Source organism: Melanerpes formicivorus, unplaced genomic scaffold, assembly GCF_026170545.1.
Source record: "Melanerpes formicivorus ecotype bairdi unplaced genomic scaffold, bMelFor1.0.p_v2 SCAF_77, whole genome shotgun sequence".
In the NCBI taxonomy this organism is placed as follows: Eukaryota; Metazoa; Chordata; class Aves; order Piciformes; family Picidae; genus Melanerpes; species Melanerpes formicivorus.
The window spans coordinates 156294-178750 of record NW_027142429.1 but is presented as its reverse complement, the minus strand read 5'-3'; the positions used below and the strand labels follow the sequence as shown (position 1 = coordinate 178750).

Genomic DNA, 22457 nt, shown 5'->3' with positions numbered 1-22457 from the left:
AGGCTGGCAGAGCCTGACCACCCTTTTGCTTTCCCACCTGCCCTCCAGTGTTTGCTTTTTGTCTAAAAATCATTTAGCTTCATTTAAGGCTGCTCCTGCAACCATGGTGTTCAGGGCAGTGGTGATTTTGGGGCCTTCCAGGTGTGGTACCAAGTCTGGATCACTGACCCAGCCTTGGTGCAGATTGAGGCACTCGCTCTAGTCCAGGTGGGTGGCAGTGCCACAGAGCTGGCACCCCCTGGATGGCACTCACTGCAGGTGTTTGTGCAGAAAGCTCAACATCAGGACACTGGTTTGGGGGAACTGCTGACATGGCTGAACAATGTTAATCCTCAGGGATGCAGGTGCAGTGTCTTGGGACTTTCTGACCTTGCATCCTCACTCAGGCTCCCCCAGAAGCAGTTCTTCCGGGATGCTCTTAAGACAGACAGCCACCAGCACAGCTTCCTCAGCTGCTCCTCCTGAGACCACCTTTGCTAAGGTAAGCAACTTCAGCCTGGCTTGAAACGGGCATCACAAGCAAGCCTTTATTATTTCCACCCTTAGTAATGCCTCTGCGTTCCAAGCAGGTGAGCAGGAAGCCCAAACACAATATGGGCTGGCTTCACCTCAGTGATCAGGGTCTCTTGCTTTTATTAGGGGCAGGTGGGATACTTGAGAGGCAAATCCCCACTGCTGTGGAAGAGGAGACAGCACAGGCAGAGCTCAGCAGGCTGCTGCGTGCCCATGCCCTGGTGGCAGCCTGGCAGCCTGTGCTGGGTGTGCTGTGCCAGCCGCCCGTGCCCTGCGCGCGGCTGCGGCCTGCACCCAGCTGCCGATGATGCTGGCCTCCAGCCGGCGTGCCTCGGTGACGGCCGGGGGGTCAGCAGGGTTGTGTCCCCTGGAGAAAGAGCAGCGTCAGACACTCGGTGGGGAGCAGCCCTGCCCCTTGTACAGCAAAACCCAAGCCAGGGCACTGATCCCCTGTGCGCTCTGTGCCCTGGAAAACCAGGAGGCTGGGAGGCAGGCTTGAGAGCCCTGAGCTCTCCCTTGTGTTGGCAGCTGCTGCCTTCTGCTCCACACCTGAAGGCTGATGCCCAGAGATGCTGGACCACTTGATGTGACTGATCAGGCCACCACACACCTGTGCCAGTCCTTGTGCAAGAGAGGGAAGTTTGTGAGCTTAGTGCAGAGTTCCACACAGCTTCCCTGGCAGACTCCTGAGCCCTGTCCTGGGTAAAGGATTCTCATCTGCAGTTAGGCTGCCACAGCCTGGTACCTAGTGCCCTTGAAGTTCATCCCCTGGTTCTTTAGGTTGTGGTTAGCTAAGATTCAACATCCAGGGCTGCAGGATGTTGTCAGTGAAAGGAGAGTGCAGTGCTTACCGGAGATCCAGGTGATGAGCACCTCCTTTGATGGTCAAGGCAATGAGGGAAGGACTCAGGCTGCTGTTTATCTGCAAGGAGAAGGAGCAGTGGCCAGGCAAGCTGGGCAGGACTGAGGAATAGCACCCAAAGAGGTCCTCAGTACAGCTGCTGCTGTGTGTATGGCCAGCAGGCCCAGTGGGCCCATTCATCTGTCCTAGAGGTGATGGAAACTGTCACACGCACTTTGCAGTAGCTGAGCCTATGCACCCTAAGCAGCCTGGGACTACCAAGCCAGCCTAATCCAAGGAGCTTCTGTACTACAACCAGGAGCTCAACCGACTCAAAGTCCAGTTCTGGGTGGCTCTGGGTTTTAAATTCTGCCATCACTGTGGTTTTGTTGAACTTCAGCCAAAACGTGTCCTGGTTTGAGCTGCTGCTTAGAGCAGCCTTGTGGTGTCACAAAATGTGCTGGGGCTGAAGAGAGCAGGGAGGACTCAGCTGTCAGCACTGAGCCCAGGTCTGGACACACGTACGTGATGGGTTGTGGGTGGGAGGCCAGAGGCTGGGTAAGGAAGCTCTTGCTCTGCACTAGGGGGGATTCTTTTGCTGCATCCTTGCTGATGGACCACCAGGAAATGTCACGGGGGCCCTGGATGGTTCAGTGTAGAACAGCTGCTTCCAGAAACTCACGTGGGATCAAGATTAATTGCCAGGCCTGCTCTGAAAAGGGGAGGAAAGCTTCACCTGAGCAGTGCTCTGCTCAGAGTGCAGGAGTGCAGATGCTTACCCCACCTCCAGCCCAGGGGTCCAAGTCTCCATTTGAAAAAATGATGTTGCTTGCACTTCTCAAATCTGAAAGTCAGAGAGATGACATTTGAGAGGCCTCCTTCCTGCCCAGTCACCCAAACATGGCCAAGAATAGAAAACACAACCTCGGGGAACAGAACAAATTCTTGGCAGGTTTTAGGTTTCCCACTTCTGTCTCAAGGGGCACAGGAAAGCGCTGGGCTGAGGTGAGCACAAGGCTGAGTGCAGTATGGCTGTGCTCACAGAGCTCAGCTGGGCAGAGGGGCACAGGCAGACAGCTACAGGGGACTGCAGAAGGCCAGGCAGGTGGCACCCCTCACCTGCTCCCCAGAAATTGGTGCTTAGCCAGCCCGGGCGCGGCCGCACGTGCCAGCGGCCCTGGCAGTAGCGCTGCCGCATGGCCTCCGTGAAGGGCATGGCAGGGAACATGTCGGTCACGTTGTTGCTGTCGAACGTTAAGTTGATCTCTGTGCAGACCTGGGAGGTACAAGGACTTCATGAGGCCAGGAGCTAACTATGGCAGCAGATGAACCCTGCTGGTGTGCCCAGGACCTCACCTGGTAGTCCCAGGCTTCTGCGTCGGCGCCGGTGCCGCAGCCGGTGGGATCCGCGCAGGCCTGGTACAGGTGGTAAATGTCGAAGCACTGTGCCGAGCCCGAGGAGTTGTAGAACACCCCTGCCGGGGGGGAGCACAGCACAAAGCCAACCCCTCAGTACCTCTGTGCCTCACGCCTCCTGCAGAGTAGCTGTCCCTGTTGGGTGAGTAAGGCTAGGGGAGAGCTAGCAGGGTCTGCCCCAGCCTTAGGCTGTGATCCCAAAGCTTTCACCTGGGCTCAAGCCTGGATGCAGGCCAGGCTTTGCTGTGTACAGAGGGAGGAAAAGGTTCCTAGGTGCCATCTCTGCTCATGCCAGAAGCACCCTTGCGAGAGCCCTAGCCCAAGTCCCTGGGGCAGCCTGTGCTGTATGGGATGGTCACTGAATGGGGGACACAACTGCTGGGACCCTCCCACCTCCTCTAGCTCTCAGCTGAATGCATCAAATTTGGGCAGAGGGCCATGGCTGGCATGTTGCAGCCAGGCCTGTGTTTGCCGGTTGCTCAGGAAGGGAAGCACAGCGTGTGCAGGCTTGCCCGGATGAAAGAGCACCTGCCCAGGCAGCCCTGCAGAGCACAGCGGGGGGGCTGCTGAAGCAGGAACAGCTCTTTGTGAGGGGCAGGTGCCAGCCAGCCGCTGGAATGTGGCTATGCTGGGGGCCACCTACTGCTGCCAGTCACCACCCACAGGCAAAGCCTACAAACACTCTGGGCTGTGTGTGGCGAGCAGCACCAGCAGCTCCCCTTGCAAACAGCCCCACACTGCTGTGAGGCACAGGGCACGCGGAGGGAAGCTGACACAGCTGCTGCTGCTCTGCATGGCTCTCTGGTCTCAGCTCCCTTGAGGCATAAAACCACTGCTGCAGTTGCAGAAGCCTGCCCAGGAGCTGCCCTAAGTGCAGTGAGGAGTGGCAGGGCTGCTCCGGGGCTACCCTTCAGAAATGCTGCTGGACTCCCAGGCTGGCACAGGGAGGCTCACGTCAGACACCTACCCGGCAAGGCTCCTGGAGGGGCTCGGCAGCCTCCGCTCGCAGCGCGCTCTGTGCGATGTGACGCTGGAGGCAGAAGGGGTTTGCTTTCCTGCCCACAAGGTGCTTTTAGCAGCGGCAAGCAGTTACTGCAAGGTCCTGTTTGCTGGAGACTCGACAAGAGCGGGGAGCCCAGCTGGTAACATCCAACTGAAAGCTGTCAGTGCTGCTGGACTGAGGAACGTTCTCAACTTCATCTACTCCAACAAACTAGACCTCTCCTTAGGGAATATTGAGGAGACCTTCAAAGCTGCAGAAGCCCTCCTGGTTCGGGAGGTGATCAAGCTGTGCTTTGGCTTTCTTGAGGGCTGCTTGAACCCTGAGAACTGCAGGGACATCCTTACCATTGCCAAGAGGCTGGGCCCCGCAGAGCTGAGGCAGAGAGCCATGTGCTACGTGGGGCAGCACTACAAACAGATCTTGGCTGATCCTCAGTGCTTGAAAGATCTGGATCGAGGAACTCTCTGTCAAATTTTAGACAGGACTGACACTGAGGGGTGCAGCGAGCTGGAGCTGCTCCGAGCCGCCCTGAGCTGGCTGCAGCACGACCGCGCGCGGCTGAAGGACGCTGCGGATGTTTTGGGGCGCATCAGATTCCCTCTCATCCCTCTGTGGGACCTGCAGAGGTATGTCCAGGATACGCCTCTTACAAGGCTGGATTTGGGCTGCCACAGGTACCTAGAGGAGGCTCTGAGCTACCACTGCCAGCTGTATGCTCAGCCAGTGCTGCAGACACAGCGCACAAGGCTCCGCTCCGGCTCTGCTGTGCTGCTGGTTGCTGGTGGCAGAACTGCTGACAACTCTGTGTGCAGGGAGATGTGGGCTGCAGACCAGAGATGCAGTGCCTGGCACAAGGTGGGGGACCTCTGTGTGCCGGTGTACAACCACTGCATTGTTGTCATCAATGACTTCCTGTTTGTCATTGGGGGACAGAGCAAATTTGATCCCACAGGAAAGCAGCCCTCAAACAAGGTAAGGCACAAGAACTTCCCCTTGGAACACTGCCTGGGTGAGGGAGTCACTCCTCTGGCCCACCACAGACCTCCTGCCTTTAGGTACCTCGCAGTGCTCTGTGCAGCACAGAAAGCCCTTGGGAATACAGCTTCCAAACTCTGCCCTGTTCTGCCCTGTTCCCACCTTGCTCCTACTGCAAATTGTCACCCTGAGCTGTACACAACTTCCACAGGGCAGGTTCAGCTAGCTCCAGGTCAGGTGATCAAACACCCCCATGGATGCTCTCCATGGGACTTGTGCCTGGGAGGCAGCAGTTAAAGCCTGGAGCTTGGCTCATTCCTTGGTTGTGCTCCAGGAAGGTAAATCTGCTTTAGCTCCCAAGACCTTCCCCTGCTGCCTGGAGAAGCCTTGGGCAGGTTTTTTTTTGTAGACAGCTTCAATGAGCTTGCTAGAAAAAGCAGCAAGATTTCCTTCCCCACACTTCCAGGGGGCTTAGCCCAGCATTGTGCTCAGTTCCGCAGAGCCACTGCAAACAGCAGCTCTCTTCCCCTGCCTGGAAGGCAGGAGGCAGCTCAGTAGCAATAGAGGAGAGGAGGCTAAAGCAGCAGGGCCATGGCACTGGCTGCAGAGCTACAGCCCAAGCCCAGCACTCAGCCTGTGTGGTTCTGCAGATACTGCCTCGGTTCAGTGACCTGAGCTTTCTAACCAGGGTGCCACAAGCAGCTTGGGCACATATTTACTTTTGCCTCAGATGTGAGTGGAAGCTCACTGTGGCAGAGGGTCTGTGTCCCTGGGGTGATGTGAGGGGAGAAGATGCCACTCACACCTTCTCCTAGGTGGGAGCAGTGGGCAAAGCTCTGCAGCTGCAGAAGTGCTAAATGTGCTTGTTTAAACCTCACTGGAAGTTGTCAGCTGCCACTTGCTAGCTGGTGTTTGACACAAAGCCGTTTCATGAAGCCAATGTTTCACCTCCTGCTTACTACCTGCACAAAGCAGAACCTGTCCCCACCCCTGCCCAGCGCTGCAGCCAGGCCACAGCTCTGCTCCCAGCTGCACTGGCAGCTGAGCCTCTCCAGGTCCGAACATAAACATCTCCTCAGTCCAGGTTAAATGTTTATCAGCTCCTGAAGCCAAATGAGATGCCAGCCACTTGCCCTCTGCTAACCCTCACCTCTCTGCTGCCCTCCCAGGTGTTCCGCTTCGACCCGCGGCACTCCTGCTGGCTGCAGGTGGCCAGCCTGCTGCAGCGGCGGACGCGCTTCCATGCCGCTGCCCTGGCTGACTGCATCCTTGCTGTGGGTGGTGGGACACTGCTGGGGACCCTCACCTGCACCGTGGAACTCTACCAGCCTGCTGCCAACCAGTGGGAGTTCACAGCTCCGTTCCCCATGCCTATTGCTGATCACGCAGGCACTACCCACAAGGGAATCCTCTACATTTCAGGTGACAGCAGAGCAGCTCTGGGGATTTTTGCTGCCATCTCAGTATCACAGCTTAAACCTGCACCCCTGCCACTGACACCCACACCTCCAGTGGCCCTTTTCTGCTATGTTACCACAGCCTCACTGCCCTCCTGAACAGCAGGAATTATTTTATGTCCAAGCCATTAAAGGTGACATCATGTGCTTGCAGCCCCAGCCCAGGGTCCTCTTCGACCTTGCAGTCCTGGCTAAGCCCCAAAGCTTTGCTCTTTGGAAACATGAAACAAGAGCAGGCTGCTATGGTGCTAGGGATGGGATTAAAGCCTGGTGTGAATGAGAATGGAAGATGTGGGCCTGCCCCTGCTGTGGTGCAGTAAGAAAGGTAGTGCAGGCTCTTAGTCTCTGAGCCTGGACAGCTCTTGCTGTACAAGAGTTCCTCGGCTGCAGGGATCTGTGGTAGATGCTGCAGGATGCTTAGCAATAAAGCAGCAGGAAATTCTTGTAGGAGGTTTAGCTTTTACAGCTACTGATTTGGGCTTGCCCTAGGAGAAGCACTGTGCTGGTGTGGGATGGTCTGGGCCAGTCTGCTGTTGTTGCCAGCTCCCTACTTCAAGAAACAGTTATGGCCAGCTGGGACCGCTGTATGGATCTAGCCCAGGTTAATGTCAGTGGCACACCTGGAATGATGTGATGGCCTCAAGGCCCCAGGGGTAGGGAAGGCAGCACCCAGGCTGTTCTCTCCAGACATGTACCCCAGTGCCAGCAGGGCTCCTGCACTGGCAGCAGAGGTGGGCAGTGCTTCGGCTGGGGGAATGGCTGAGACCAAGGCTCAGGTCCCTCTCTGACACAGGTGGCCCCAGTGCCACAGGCACTTCTACTGGTCCTGATTCTCACCAGAGAGCAAGGAGGGAATTGCCTCACCAAGCTCCACCCCCAGCATGGTGAGCTGGGCTGGAGCATGTTCTCCCCTCTGGCTGTGAGACCTTTACCTGCCTGCAGCTTTCATTTCAGTCTAAACCAGTGAGGGAACTGCAGCTGTGACTGGGCCAGCCTGCAGCTCTACCCAAGCTGAGAACTTGAGAGCATTACTTCAGAGTGAGTTTGAAATACAAGCTCCATGCAGCCAGAGTCCATACCCAGGCAGGCTGGGGCTTATGGCCAACCTGAAACAGCACCTTCCTGGTTTGCAAAGAGGCTCAGCAGGCAGGCAGCTGGAGGCATTTACCCTGCCAGGAAGGAGCTCTTTATAATGCACCCCTGACTACAGAAGGGAATGCCTAGTAAGGTGACAGCAGCATTGGCAGATTGGCTCTGGCCTTCAAAGACTCAAATTTAAGCACTTTTGAAGGCTTTCCTTTCAAATCTCCATTCCTGATGGCATGTGCTGGAAGCAGATTCCCTCATTAAAGCTGTTCCTGGTTACACCTGGAGCACCCCAAAAGTCTTTTGTGGAAAACCATTTACAGAAAGAGCTGAAACTGATTTGTGTTTTCCTCAGTAAATCACCTGAGAAGCTCAAGGTTTCAGTTTCAAACACCTGAGGAGCTCACGGAAAGCAGTCACCAGGAGCCTCCTTTCCTTCTCCCCAGCAAACCAACCTGTCTGTCAGATTGTAACTTGTATGGAAACATTGGGATATGGTTTCAAATGCACCCAAGCTGTTGCAGCACGAAGAGAGCAGAAATGTCAGCAGGATCCTGGCCTTTGGTCTGGCTTTTACCTTTGCAGTTTTGTCACTCTGTGTAAATTTGTTTGACTTTTGCCTGTGCACAGTCCTCAGCCCTGCACAGCAGTTTGAAACCTGAGCTCCGCAGGTGCTTTAAATCAAAAGTCAGCTGGTGTTTGCAGCAGGTTTGCTGGGTGTCAGAGAGGATGCTGGAGAGACTTTTAAGACCTCTGCTTCATTCCCAGGGGGCTTCTCTGGAGGTAAAACCTTGCGGGACACTTACAGCTTCCTCCCTGGCCTGCGCCGCTGGGTTGGCAACAGTGCCATGGCCTTCACCCGCTGTGACCACGGCATGGCTGCAGCTGGGGACAGCCTCTTCTGCATTGGGGGAAGGACGCTCAAAAGAGTAAGTTCACTGGCTCTTAGAATCCCCAGTCTGACCCCCTTGCTGGGCTCTGACCTCTACTCCAGCAGGCTGACCATAACTGTCAGCCCCCATAACTCTGGGGCTCCTAGTGGGCTGGCACAGTCGGGGCCAGGCCAGCAAGCCTGCAACACTGTGGCTGCCACTGCAGCCAGGTGTGCTGGGAGCTGCCCTCTGCCACTGCATCTGCCAGAGAACAGAGGCTCCTGGGGGCTCCTCTGGTGAGATCAGCCTAACACAGGGCAACCTGAGTGTAAAACCAGTCCCAGACCTGCCACAGACATCCCCAGCACCTGCATGTCCTTGTGCAGAGGGGCATGGGGGAGCTTGCAAAGATCATCAGGAGGGAGACTGTTTGTACAGTCCCACAGTAGAGACCAGGGGTGATAGGGACAAATTGCTACTGGGGAGATTCAGAAGGGATGCCAGAAAAATTTTGTCACTATTCAAACTCTTAGACATTGGCATAAACTCCCAAGGGAGGCCCATCTCATTTCAGCTATGACCTTACCCTGACAGGCTGGACTGGATCATCCTTCCAAGCTATGAATCATTTCCATGTGAAAGCCTAAAGACTCAGGGCCTGGTCTGATTCTGCCACGATGGGCAGTTTCTTTGTAAGTCTCAGGGTACTTAATTGCTCACTGGGGAAGGGACAGAGATCTCTAAAGGAAACCTGCACACCCAGTTCCTCCAGATGACACAAACTCAGTGTCCACAACTGGGTGCAGTATAGACCTGCTTAGATAACATTCCTTGTAACGTGTTGGAAGTGTGCAGAGCAGGCAGGACTTGGGCTGTGCCAGTCCCTCTGGCACCCTGCTCTGGGTTTCCAAGGAGAAAGCTCCCTTAAAGCCCTGCCACAGCAAGAGTTGAATCTGTTCTGGTCCCTGCTTGCTAACTGTGGGTTGAGAATCCAGCACCTTAAGCCTGGTGGTGAGTGCTGGGACTTTGGTTTATCAGAAACTCGCTGTGACAGCGATGCCCACCCACAGCATGAGACAGTGGGGGAGTTGGTGCTGTGGCTCTTTGCAGGTGGGGGAATGGGTTCAGGTGAACCAGACGGAGCGGTACTGCCCTGCCAGCAACCAGTGGACCACGCTGACGCTGTCCCCGCTCAGCTGCTGCCAGTTCAGCCTCACAGCCCATGGCAGCACGCTCTACCTGGTGGGAGGGGGCTCGCTGCAGCACATGCAGAAGGAGGACAGCGTCCTCCTCTACAACACTGAGGCACAGGTATGGACAAAGGCCACTCCCCTGCCCACAGCTCTGGTGGATCACGTCTCTTGCATGATCACTGTGAGCACAGGTGGCAAGCTGGGCAGGGACACGAAGGACCTTCTGCGGGCAGGGGAGAAGAAATCCACCCTCAGCTGCCTGATCACAAAAGGACAAGAGCCCCACTCTGCCTCAGAAGAGAAGTAGGGTGTGAAGACATCAAGGAGGGCTGACAGGGTTTGCCAACGAGTTAGCATTTTAACTTTTTACAGCTGCCAGGCAAGTGTCTGTACCAGTGAGGTGGAACTGGGACAGTTCTGACTTGGAGCCATCCTGGCAACATGCACAATGTGTGAAAGAAAATAAAACAGTCGTTGCCAACCCTGCTGAGCTGCATGAAACCTGAAGGAATTCCTTCAGTCAGTTTTCTGACATTCAGAACCTGTTTCTCTGAACTATGACCAAGGCAGAACTTGTTTTTAGTGAGCAAACTGGAAGACTTCTCACAAAATCTTTCAAAGAGCTCCAATATTTTCCTTGCAAATACTCCTGGCTGACAGATGAGGCACTGACAGAGACAGATGAGGCACTGACAGAGACAGATGTGGCTGATGTAGGTGAGGTGGCATTGCCACCGTGACAGAGCACAGGGCACAGTGCTGACAACCTTGTCCTGAACCTGGAAAGCTCCTTCACTGAATGTACAACTTCCTGGGGCAGAGCACAGTAAAGCTTTAGAAGAGAACCAGGTATCTTCAGGAGGCTAAAGGGCTGCTGAGTAATCTGAGAAGGATAGGTTTGGAATGGGGAGAGGCCCACCCTGGCAAAGCCAGTACGGGGCACAACCACCCAGCGGGAGAGGGGGGGATGGTCACAGCAGTTCCTGTGATGCAGGACCCACACAACAATGCAGCAGCTCTGCTTGCAGGGCCCCAAAAGACCAAGCTGGTGCCAGGAACTCACCAACCAGAGCAGCCAGGCCTTCAACTGGGTCTGTGTGGGCAAGGATTTGTTCACAGCCAACCTGGAGAAGATACATGACAAGCAAACTGTAGACACGGTATGTAAGAGCCTCTGCTCCGCAGAAGGGGGATGCAGGGGATCTTCTCCTCCCTTCTAGCAACATTATGCACAGAAAGAGGAGGCAGCACTGAGACAAAGTCTCTTCACCAACTTCAACAGCTCTGCAGAAGCCACAGTGCCACACAGCAGTTCCCTCCCCCTACAGAGTATTTTAATGCCCTTCTCCAGAGGGCAGTTTACAGGTTGTAAACAGAGCCCAGAAAGGAGCTGGATGCCCAGTGGGGCTACAGACAGCATCTCGAGTCCCAGGGCAGCATAGCCTGTATAGCTTCCTGCATTTTGCTCCAGGTAGGGCTCAAACCATACATGCTACGAGGCCAGAGGCAAAGAAAGTTGTGCTGGCACGGTGCGCTGGCCTGGCGCGCCGGCACGATGTGCTGGCACAGTGCGCTGGCCTGGCACGCCGGCATGATGTGCTGGCACAGTGCGCTGGCCTGGCACGCTGGCACGATGTGCTGGCACAGTGCGCTGGCCTGGCACGCCGGCATGATGTGCTGGCACAGTGCGCTGGCCTGGCACGCCGGCATGATGTGCTGGCACAGTGCGCTGGCCTGGCGCGCCGGCACGATGTGCTGGCACAGTGCGCTGGCCTGGCACGCCGGCATGATGTGCTGGCACAGTGCGCTGGCCTGGCGCGCCGGCACGATGTGCTGGCACAGTGCGCTGGCCTGGCGCGCCGGCAAGATGTGCTGGCACGGTGCGCTGGCCTGGCACGCTGGCACGATGTGCTGGCACGGTGCGCTGGCCTGGCACGCTGGCACGATGTGCTGGCATGGTGCGCTGGCCTGGCACGCTGGCATGATGTGCTGGCACAGTGCGCTGGCCTGGCACGCTGGCATGATGTGCTGGCACGGTGCGCTGGCCTGGCACGCTGGCATGATGTGCTGGCACAGTGCGCTGGCCTGGCACGCTGGCATGATGTGCTGGCACAGTGCGCTGGCCTGGCACGCTGGCATGATGTGCTGGCACGGTGCGCTGGCACGGTGTGCCGGCATGATGTGCTGTCGCGGTGCGCCGGCACGGTGGCCACAGCACACCAGAAGAAATGAACTGCAACAGCAGCTGGAGATCTGGGGCCAAGGCTGGGAGCTCCCACACGCAGCAGTCAGCTGAGCAGTCTTTGTAACCCCTCCCTGCCAAGGCTCAGGACCCTTCCCACACTTGCCATCTCTGACTCTCTCGGAGCTCTCACAGCCTTCCAGTCCCCACAGCAGGAGACCTTTCCCTGCTTTATATTTCAATCCCATCTGCCTGGGTGACACTTCGAAAGGAGGCTGATTTGTGGATCTCCATCCCTGCTCACCAAACAAAACCATCTCTGAAAGCCCACTGAGACAGGCTACAACAAAGCTGCTTTTAGAGTTTCAAAGCTGAAGCCCACAAGCTTGCAGCTTTGTGTCTTAAGGCAGGGCAGAGTAGGAGTGGCTGCAGCAAGTGCTCCCTGATGAGTCTGACAGCAGTCACCATCACAGAGGCTCAGAAGGTGCAGAGTTACTGAGTGGAAGGGCTGCAACCTCCATCACTGCCTCTTCCTGTCTCTGCCACCACTGGTGGGTGCCTGGCAGTGCCAGGCGCTCCAGGCACTCACCTTCACTGGATTGGCAGGGAGGTGTCCCATGAAGTCTGTTTTGTAGGGGTAGTCCATCATGGCCATCATAGTGAAGGCATTTCTAGCAAAGCCATAGAGCTGGTAAACATCCTGCTTGCCAGACAGCTTCTGGCACGTGGCCATTTTCCTGCTGATTTCCTCGTAAGCTGCAGAAGGAAGGAAAATGAAAGACACAAACTTGGACAGAGGAAAATGATGGCAGGCTTCAGCACCTTGCTTGGCTCAGGGCTAAGGAGAGGCTGGGCAGACAAATTGGGTTTGCAGAGGGAAGGACACATTGCATCCAAATGTAGACACAAGCACAGCCTCCCTGGGCAGCTTTGTGAGCCTGCACAGCCCATGACCCACAGCCTGTCCTTCATGGAGCCTCCAACGCTGCTTCCTCCTTGCCCCCGTAGGCTCCCTGGGGCCTGCCAGGTGCTGCAGGGCAGTCTCCACAGGCAAGCTGTCATACAGGAGAGCAGGGCACAGCACAGAGGGCACAGCTGCAAGAACTGGCAGGAGCTGTGTCAGAATTACCAGGAGCAGAATTACCAAGTGAGAAGAGTTGTCAGAGGACTCCTGAAACATACCTCCAAAGGTCAGCATGATGCAGAGGTCACCTGGAGTCAGGAAATCCATCTCTGCAGAGATTCCTTCAAGAGGCACTCGCAGACCTTTTTGTTTCTGCTGCAGAGAGCTGCTCCCTTTCATTTTCACCCTCCTAAGCCTGAGACCTGCCCACCCTGCTGCAGGAAACCTGACACCAGGCACACCTTCCCTGTTCACTGGTAATGTTTGTCCTGCTGTCACCCAGCAGGACAAACATTACCAGGCTTTGGATACCAACTCCTCTGGACAGCTCCAGGGCCAGCCCCTGCAGCAGTCACCAGAGAGACAACCAGCAGCACAGACCAGGCAAGCCCTGACACAGATCAGCAACCTACTACAGCTGTTCCAGCACCATGCAGGACTCCCAGGAGATGCTGCTTTCAAATAATCATGGAACGGTTTGGGTTGGAAAGGACCTTAAAGATCATCCAGTCCCAACCCCTGCCATGGGCAGGGACACCTCCCACCAGCCCCAGCTTGCTCAAGGCCTCATCCAGCCTGGCCTTCAACACCTCCAGGCAGGAGGCAGCCACAGCCTCCCTGGGCAGCCTGTGCCAGAGTCTCCCCAGCCTCACTCTCAACAATTCCTTCCTCCTCTCCAGTCTCAGTCTTCTTCCCTCTCCCAGCTCAAAGCCATTGTCCCTCGTCCTGGCACTCCCAGCCCTTGTCCAGAGTCCCTCCCCAGCTCTCCTGGAGCCCTTCAGGTTCTGGAAGGCTGCTCTGAGGTCTGCCTGGAGCCTTCTCTTCTCCAGGCTGAACAGCCCCAGCTCTCCCAACCTGTCCTCATACTCATTTAAACACTAACCAAAGCTTCATTCATTCAGAAGTCCATTGTGCAATCCCCATGGCTGGGACTGCCTCTTGGCTACCCCTCAGAAGCCCTGTAGGGCTCTCTGTCCTTACCTCCACTCAGGCACAGATCCTTTATCTGCTGGAAGGCTCTGCGGACAGCAGCGCTGCAGCCTGGGCTGGACCTGTGGAAATCCTGAAGGGACAGAAAAGACAGAGGGGAGACAGATGTGGAGCCTGCACTGGAAGAACTGTACCAGCAGGTGACAGGGGTTACTGGCCCACTGCTTAGAGCCTCTTCTGCATCTTCAGGAGTGGGTTGCATTTATTTGAAACCCCAACATAGATTTCTTCCACCTGTGCTTTAGGAGAGGGAGCCATGGAGCAGTCAGTTGTGCAAGGGGGGCAGAGCACTGCTCTGGAAACCAGGAGCTGCTTTTCTTCTTAAGCCCACCAGTAATCTGCCAGGGGATCAAGGCCACCATGTCCTGTGTCTTGGGGAAAGCAGTACTGCTGCTGAAGAAGAACCTGAAGGCACGTGGCTGGTTGTACTGGTGGAGCAGGTTGTTACTGACACTGCAGGCTCCAGTACCCCAAACTGACATTAGGAAGAAATTCTTCCCCAGGAAGAGTGGTGAGGCATGGGAACAGGTTGCCCAGAGAACCTGTGGAGGCTCCAACCCTGACAGTGTTTGAAATCAGGCTGCATGAGGTCTTGAGCCACCTGGGCTAGCAGGAGGTGTCCCTGCCCATGACAGAGTGTTGGAACTGGATAATCTTTAAGGGCCATCCAACCCAAACCATTCTAGGATTCTATGATCCTGTGTCCTCAAAATGTGAAAGCCACACTCAAATGTTGAGTTTAAATGTTGAGCCAGGACACTCTGCATGTTTTAAGTTAGTGAAAGATTGCCAAGCTCTTCCTTGAAATGGAACCATCTTGAGACTGAGGAGCTGCTGTGAATCGCTGACACTCCAAAATACACCTGGGGAGAGCACCTGAAGAATCAGTTAGTTAAAGGAGGTTCAGCCAGGCACAAAGGAAAACTTCAGACTGCACCTTAATGGTGCTAAATCCTTAATGGTACTAAAGGAACTGAAGGTGCTCCTCACAGCAGCACCTTTGGGCCCTGAGCTACCCCAGCTGAGGCAGTGCTCAGCCATCACATGGGCAGCTGCTGCTTCTCCTTGCAGGCTCCCATTTAATTGCAATCCTTGCCCAGAACTGATGCTGTGGAGACAGATGTCTGGTTAAACAGATGTAAAAAGAAACCCCCCAGTGTTCCTAGAGGGAGAAAAGAGTGCTCCTGAAAAGAGATGCTACTTACTGCTGTTACATCTCTGAAGAACTGGGTGGGGTCTCCGAGGCCAGCCACAGACAGCAGAGGAGCACTGGCAGCCAATGCTCCATCCACAATGTTTGGATATTTCATCCTCATGTAGGCACTCAGCATTCCCCCATAGCTGCCATGGCAGAGACAGGAGAGTTTAACTCAAGAGGTCAGGGCAGCATTCACAGGCTCACCTCACCCAAGGCTACAAGAAGCTGATGGATACCTGCTAGATGCTATCCTCATGAGTCCAGGACAGCACACAATGTGCTCCTACTGGCCTCACACTGACCCCAGTGGGAACACATCAGCCTCCTTTGCTTCTGCAGCCAAATGTAAACCCTGCCTCAGATTTAATTCTGTAACATCCTGAGTGTGTCCTGACAGCTGAAGCAGAGCTAAGAGGGGGCCCAAGTGAGGCTGTCACTGTTCAGTGGGGGGAAGGAGACACATTTTGCATGTGGGATGTTAAAGACTGGCTGGGCTCTTAGCAAAGGGTGTCCCTGAACGCTGCAAGGACAGTGCTCAGGGACAGCCTCTCTAGTGCTGCAAGTGGAGAGTGTTCTTCCTGAGCATGGATGTCAGCACAGACACGGGCAAGGGGAAGCATTAACAAATGCCACAATAAAACTCAAACCCACTTTGGTAGCTTCAGTGCCAGGGCCACAATCTGCAACTGGATCAATAGGTGCTAGATAAAACCAGGGTGACAGAAGTATCTTGTGGAGTTACTCTGAGGCCACTCCTGGGGGTGGAAAATGACAACCCCCTAAATACAAATAACACCAGGTCTGACCCCAGGCTTGCAGGTTCTGAGGGCTCCCTCCCCATCCCCTCAGGTGGTTGCAGCAGATAACCTTTCCCACATCACCTGTGTTAGGCCAGGGGCAGCTCCCTAGCCCTGGCTTTGGGAACAGGAATCAGCTGAGATCTGCCCACAAGCAATTTCAGCTTGAAGTTTGGCAAAGTTCTAAGTAATAGAAGAGGGTTTTATTCTACAATGGGAAATGCTGAGCTGCTCCAGCACTGCCCTGTTTCAGTGCTCCTCACATGGGTGCAGTGCTGCTCAGGGCTGCTGCAGACTCAACTTTGACTTACACAAATGGAGCTGTGGTCCAGTGTGCAACCCAGCCAGCAGATTGTGTTGAATCCCTCTCCCACTTCAGCACAGCTCCTGGCCCCTTTTACACCAGCTGCTGGCCTGACAGTCACTTTACAAACCTCCCTAACATCAACAGTCCAGTAACCACCACAGTAAGCTGGAAGTTTAATGGTAACAATCAACAACTCTTGGCTCACTGTGACTGCATTGGAAGGCCTTGGTGGAAGCCTTTTAAAGGGAAGCTTCCCTCCACCATAAGCCTGGGGACCCAGTCAGGAGACAAGAACATTGCCTCAACCCAGCTCTGAGCTGCTGCAGCAGCAGCTCACACTGTGGGGAATAACTGCTGCTGGGAAGCCAGGAGTCAGCAAGCCCCAGGTTGCAGAGCAGAGTTTTAAAGGAACCTAGAAGAGAAGGGCTGGATGTTGTCAGACAGGCTGTGGTCAGGAAAAAGCTGAGTGGTCCCTGGAAAGAATCTTCTACCAGTTCTTAGTTTTCTGTATTTCCAGTGTGAAATGCTCCTGTCCTGCAGGAACAATTCCCTGTGTTCTGCAGGTCTGGCTGACTTGCACAGTAAAGATGCCTAGAGCCATCCTGGCAGTGGTGCTTCTCCACAGCAATCACAAACTGGGACTAATTCTTGCTGGGAGAGCTGACTGGGATGGGTGATGAGCTCTTGGGAGCTCAGGCACAGGCACATCTGCTCTTTGTCAGATAGGTTAAAGCTCTGCCTTTAGAATGTGCTGAAGAGCCAAACAGGTGTAAGAGAACATCAGGAGTGGGGCTGGGCGTGGACACAGGGGAGCACACACAACCTTTACCTGCCTCCAAAGGCTATGACAGGGCAGGCTGCAGCACCATACTGCTGCTTAAGCTCAGTAATCAGCACTGCATAGTCAGCCAGGGCTTGCTCCACAGTAAGCAGGTGAGTCTTCCTCAGCTGTCTTGACTCAAGTCCAAATGGAAGAGACTTCCCATAGTACCTCTGCAAGGAAAGAGAAGCTGTGGAAATGCTGATGTCAAGCTCTGGGGCTTCTCTCTTCTCACCACAGAACTGGGCTAAGTGTGCACAAAGGGCAGCAGGAGCAGAGCAGTGTCCTCTACTTTGGTACTAGCTGAGGAAGGACCTTGGCTCCTGCATCTGGTAAACACAGACCTTCAGGACGTGGGCTGCAGAGGATGCGGTCCATGAGAAGCTGCTTCAGTGGACACCCTAGCATGTGTCTGCCCTGAAATCCCCAAGTAGAAAAGGGACCAGAGGCATCTCTGGATGTAGACCTCATGGGTTAGTATAGAGTGGTGAGGGAGAGGCTGGCTGGGGACTTCCCAAACTAGAGATTAAATAATATCCAAACAAAGGAATTCTCTAATTTAGTGTGGAATTGAAGGCCCATGGGAACTGCTTACAGGAGCACTGCTAGGAAGCAAATGACACCACAGCACAGGTTTTACTGGATCAGTAGCCTGCATCCTGGGCTGCTGGTAGGCATCATAGCAAACAGAACCAGAAGCCATGGCTAAGTAAACAGAGCTGCTACCAGGAGGAGAAAGCTGGCATCAGGAATGCCTCAGCTTCATAAGAGATGTGACTATTGCTCTGGACCTGTGGACAGCTGAATTGGGTGATACTGAACAAAGCTGGCTCTGCAGTGTGCATGCTGCCTAAACTACTCACATGCTCAGCAAAAATGACAAGTGCTTGCTGTTCCTCTGCTAATTCAAATATAAAGTCAGAGTTCTGAGCAAAAGTCCAGATGTCACCTTCATTGCCAGTATAGAAAAAGATGGGTCCAGATCCTTTCTTCCAGAACTTTGCTGAATGAGGCAATTGACAGAAGCAAGTTAAACAGAAAATCCCCAAACAAACCAGCCCCCCCCCCCCCCCCCCCCCAAATAAACAAATACACAAACCCAAAGAGCAACACATGAGCATAGACTTGCCCTGCTTTTGGTGTTAAGCAGGAGCTCAACAAGGAAGAATTGTTCAAGCTGTGCCAGGGGAAGTTGAGGCTGGAGGTGAGGAGAAAGTTCTCCCCAGCAAGAGAGATTGGCCATGGGAATGTGCTGCCCAGGGAGGTGGTGGAGTCCCCATCCCTGGAGGTGTTCAAGAGGGGACTGGATGTGGCACTTGGAGCCATGGATTAGTTGGCAGGAGGTGTTAGGTAATAGGTTGGATTTGATGATCTCTGAGGTCTTTTCCAACCTTATTGATTCTATGAACAGACTTATCCCTAAGACCTGAATTGGGGCATAGGTTCTGGTCAAACAGGGCCACTTAGAGTCAAATGTCAGCCTTGGGTGTGCTATCAACACTCACTCCTGTTCCCCTGTCTTTGGGCTGATCTGATCCCTGAGCTCATGAATGGGACTGAGTGCAAATGCTGAACAGCCTGCAGAGCAGCAGCTGAGGGCTGCATACAAAGCCGCACACACAGGCAGGCACCAGACTGGGCAGCACTCGGAGTGCTGCTAGTCACAGCCCCACCTCCTGGCAAATCCTCCAAGCAGGCAGGATGGATGCCCCTGGTTACTCAGATTGATGTGTTTACAGTCACACTGTTCAGAACAGCCTCTTCTCGTACTGTCTGTTGCACAGCTCTTGATGTGGCTAGAAAAGAAGACATTACTGACTGCTTGCTGTGAGCCCTAATTGCCCAGCATAGCAACCAGCTAAAGTTGCAGGGTTATAAATAACACAGAAGGCCAATGGCATCCTGGGGTCTATAAACAAGGGCTGTGGTGGTAGGTCAAGAGAGGTTTTCTTCCCGCTCTGGCAAAGTCATATCTGGAATATTGTGGTCAGTTCTGGGCCCCTCAGGTGAAGAAGGACCTCAGGGAACTGCTTGAGAGAGTCCAGGCCAGAGGCACAGAGCTGCTGCAGGCAGTGGAACATCTCCCTGTGAGCACAGCCTGAGGCACCTGGGGCTTGGAGCAGAGCAGCCTGAGGGCTGCCCTCAGTGCTGGGGATAAAGATGTGCAGGGCTGGAGCCAGGCTCTGCTCAGGGCTTGCCAAGCACAGCACAAGGGGCACTGGGGACCAGCTGGAGCAGAGCAGCTGCCAGGGGAACAGGAGGGGAAACTTTGTCCCTGTGAGGCTGCTGGAGCCTGGAGCAGGCTGCCCAGAGAGGCTGTGGAGTCTGCTCTGGAGACATTCAGAGCCTGCCTGGCTGTGTGCCTGGGTGAGCTGCCCTGGGTGCCCTGCTCTGGCAGGGGCTTGGGCTGGATGATCTTTCGAGGTCTCTTCCAGCCCCTGCCATTCTGTGATCCTGTGAAAACACTGACCCAAGAGGAGTCACTTTCATCCTAACAGCAACAGGTACAGAGTGCAAGGTTTAGGTCACTGCTTGTTTTTCCTGATAGGTTCAGTACACTGAGCTGCACTTTTAAGAGATGCTTTGGCCAGCTGAAGACACCGTGTACAGAGATAGCCCTGGGGCAAGCCTAATGCAGCTGCAGCTTCTAGGCTGCTCTTGCTGCATCAAGGCCAATCCCCACACCTGCACCCCACAGCCAGACCACAAATCAAAGGGGAGGTGTGGAGGGTGCAGACAAAGGCAGGGGAAGGTCTGGCATATGCAGGGCAGGCTCTCAGCTCACACTGATAGTTTCATAGTTTCATAGTTTCATTCAGGGTTGGAAGGGACCACAAGGATCATCTAGTTCCAACCCCCCTGCCATGGGCAGGGACACCCCACACTAGATCAGGCTGGACAGAGCCTCATCCAGCCTGCTCTTAAACACCCCCAGGGACGGGGCCTCGACCACCTCCCTGGACAACCCATTCCAGGGTTTCACCACTCTCATGGTGAAGAACCTCCTCCTCACATCCAGCCTGAATCTCCCCACCTCCAGCTTCATTCCATTCCCCCTAGTCCTATCACTACCTGATATCCTGAGAAGTCCTTCCCCAGCCTTCCTGTAGGCCCCCTTCAGATACTGGAAGGCCACAATTAGGTCACCTCGGAGCCTTCTCTTCTCCAGACTGAACAGCCCCAACTCCTTCAGTCTGTCCTCATAAGAGAGGTGCTCCAGCCCTCTGATCATCCTTGTGGCCCTTCTCTGGACACCTTCCAGCACCTCCACATCCCTCTTGTAATAGGGGCTCCAGAACTGGACACAGTACTCCAGGTGGGGTCTGACCAGGGCTGAGTAGAGGGGGAGGATCACCTCCCTCGACCTGCTGGCCACACTTCTCCTGATGCAGCCCAGGACCTGATTGGCTTTGCGGGCTGCAAGTGCACATTGAGAGCTCATGTTGAGCTTTTTGTCCACCAGCACCCCCAAGTCTCTCTCTTCAGGGCTACTTTCCAGCCACTCCCTGCCCAGCCTGTATTTGTGCCTGGGATTGCCTCGACCCAGATGCAGGACCCTGCCCTTGCTCTTATTGAACTTCATGAGGTTGGCTTGTGCCCACTTCTCCAGCCTGTCCAGGTCCCTCTGGATGGCCTCCCTTCCCTCCAGCTGTCTGCTGCACCACACAGCTTGGTGTCATCAGCAAACTTGCTGAGGGTGCACTCAATGCCACTGTCCATGTCCCCCACAAAGATGTTGAATAAGACAGGTCCCAGGACTGATCCCTGAGGGACTCTGCTTGTCCCTGGCCTCCCCTGGGCCCTGGAGCCATGGACAGCCACTCTTTGGGTGCAGCCATCAAGCCAGTTCCTTATCCATCTGGTGGTCACCCATCACACCCATGTGTCACCAGTTTGGAGACCAGGATGTGGTGTGGGACAGTGTCAAAGGCTTTGCTCAGCTCCAGGCAAACGACATCAGCTGCTCTCCCCTCAGCTATTGATGTTGTCACCTGCTCATAGAAGGCCACCAGGTTGGTCAGGCAGGATTTGCCCTTGCTGAAGCCATGCTGACTGTTCCCAATCACCTCTTCACTATTCTTTTGAGCCAGTAGTGCCTCCAGGAAGATCTGCTCCATGATCTTTCCAGGCACAGAGGTGAGACTGACTGGCCTGCAGTTCCCTGGTTCCTCCTTCTTACCCTTTTTGAAGATGGGGGCAATGTTTCCCCTTTTCCAGTCTGTGGGGACTGCCCCAGACTGCCAGGACTTTTGAAATATAATAGAGAGGGGTTTAGCAACCTCCTCTGCCAGTTCTCTCAGCACCCCTGGGTGTAACCCGTCGGGTCCCATGGACTTGAACACTTCCAGGTTCTTCAGATGATCACCAACCTGATCTGCACTTACAATGGGCAGTTCTTCCTCCCCGTCCCTGGCTTTGACTTCCATAACATCAGGAGTGTGGCTGGAGGCCCTTGCAGTGAAGACTGAAGTAAAGAAGTTATTAAGTACCTCAGCCTTTTCCTCATCACAGGTGACCATGTCACCAGTTTCCTTTCTGATCCCTGTCTGCTCAGCGCAGCTCTCCAAGCACCAACCAGTGAGGCACGGGAGCAATTAAAGCAGATAAAAATCCAACGCTGAGCCATTGCAAGGCTCTGCCAGGGCTGGGGGCAGCTCGGCCACAGCATGCTTCTAGGACTTACCCGAGATCAGGTACCGCTGCGGAAAGGTTTCATTCCCGCAGGGCTCGAAGCTGAAGTGGTCCCGCACCTGCTGGAAAAGCCGCTCCTCCAGGCCAGGTCCCGCTGCGCGGACAGCTGGAGGGGCAACCGTCAGCGCCAGGGAAACCCGCAGCTGGCCTTGCCACCCGGTACAGCCCAGGTCAGTCCTGGTCACGGGCCCAGAGGAACTCAGGACACTTGTCCTGCGCACCCCGTGCCGGCGCGGGGGGGCAGGGTAAACGGTTGGCAGTGGGGAGGGGTCCACCCGGGGATGATCGGTTCTACGGACCAGTAAGCAGACAGGGCTCCAACCCAGGGCACCCACCGGGAGCGGCTGGAGTCGTCGTCGGCGAACACAACAGCAGGAGCGGCAGCAGGAGCGGCGGCAGGGGCAGGAGCAGGGGCAGGAGCGGCGGCAGGGGCAGGAGCGGCGGCAGGGGCAGCATTGTCCGCATGGCACCGCCGGGCAGCGGCCACGTGACCCCCAGCTGGCGGCCTGCCCCGCGTGACCGCGCAGGCCGCGCGCCGGCTGTGGCGCTGCTGCCGGCAGGGGGCGGGGGCTGGGGCGGGGGCTGGGGGCGGGGGCTGGGGGCGGGGGCTGGGGGCGCGCGGGGCTGGGGGCGGGGGCTGGGGGCGGGGGCTGGGGGCGGGGGCTGGGGGCGGGGCTCGGCAGTGCCTCGCAGCTCCTCGTTTCAGCTCCTGGTTTCGGTTCCTCCTCTCGGCTCTCGCAGGCCGCAGGTTTGCTGTGCTGCCTTCACGGCGTTAGCTAAGGGAAGGCGTCGGAGCGAACGCCCAGGGTACAGTGAGACTTTAAGTTAGGGCTAAACACGCTGCACTGGGCCTCAAGGAGGCTCCTCAGTCAGGGGCTGGATGGTGTAAGGTTAGTTACTTCCTCGCTGGGGCCTGCAGCCTTGAAGAGGAGCCAGAATACTGGTGGTGCCTGGCTCCTAGAAGCAAAACGACATCAAGACCTAATGAAACA

The 22457-nt window shown here is 55.4% G+C and overlaps 2 protein-coding genes across 3 annotated transcripts; one reads left to right on the top strand and one right to left on the bottom strand.

The window, feature by feature from the left end:
- Positions 1 to 497: 497 nt before the first annotated feature.
- Positions 498 to 21970, bottom strand: DPP7 (dipeptidyl peptidase 7). Its single transcript, XM_068164257.1, has 13 exons — positions 21801 to 21970; positions 21458 to 21571; positions 17637 to 17776; positions 16783 to 16946; positions 14857 to 14992; positions 13643 to 13724; positions 12128 to 12294; positions 10420 to 10480; positions 2711 to 2829; positions 2474 to 2630; positions 2134 to 2198; positions 1365 to 1435; positions 498 to 880 (listed from the first exon to the last, which is right to left on the bottom strand). Exons 1-13 carry the CDS (start codon positions 21928 to 21930, stop codon positions 706 to 708), a joined length of 1581 nt encoding a protein of 526 aa, XP_068020358.1. The 5' UTR covers positions 21931 to 21970; the 3' UTR covers positions 498 to 705.
- LOC137454241 (kelch-like protein 13) lies at positions 3433 to 10164 on the top strand. 2 transcript variants are annotated; one of them, XM_068164255.1, is made up of 4 exons: positions 3433 to 4745; positions 5918 to 6170; positions 8060 to 8220; positions 9274 to 10164. In XM_068164255.1, exons 1-4 carry the CDS (start codon positions 3687 to 3689, stop codon positions 9661 to 9663), a joined length of 1863 nt encoding a protein of 620 aa, XP_068020356.1. In that variant the 5' UTR covers positions 3433 to 3686; the 3' UTR covers positions 9664 to 10164. The 2 variants fall into 2 exon arrangements, with proteins under 2 accessions (XP_068020356.1, XP_068020357.1); XM_068164256.1 differs by having other exon boundaries at positions 8758 to 9339.
- Positions 21971 to 22457: the final 487 nt, after the last annotated feature.

Bases quoted from the DNA above. Each gene is read 5' to 3' on its own strand.
- LOC137454241 (XM_068164255.1), top strand. From the start codon at position 3,687: ATGCTGCTGGACTCCCAGGCTGGCACAGGGAGGCTCACGTCAGACACC. The intron at 4,746-5,917 runs GTAAGGCACAAG...CTGCCCTCCCAG, and splicing joins GAAAGCAGCCCTCAAACAAG to GTGTTCCGCTTCGACCCGCG. The intron at 6,171-8,059 runs GTGACAGCAGAG...CTTCATTCCCAG, and splicing joins GGGAATCCTCTACATTTCAG to GGGGCTTCTCTGGAGGTAAA.
- DPP7 (XM_068164257.1), bottom strand. From the start codon at position 21,930: ATGCGGACAATGCTGCCCCTGCCGCCGCTCCTGCCCCTGCCGCCGCTC. The intron at 16,947-17,636 runs GTGAGTAGTTTA...CTTTCCTTGCAG, and splicing joins TTGTCATTTTTGCTGAGCAT to AGGTACTATGGGAAGTCTCT. The intron at 13,725-14,856 runs GTAAGTAGCATC...CTGTCCCTTCAG, and splicing joins TCTTCAGAGATGTAACAGCA to GATTTCCACAGGTCCAGCCC.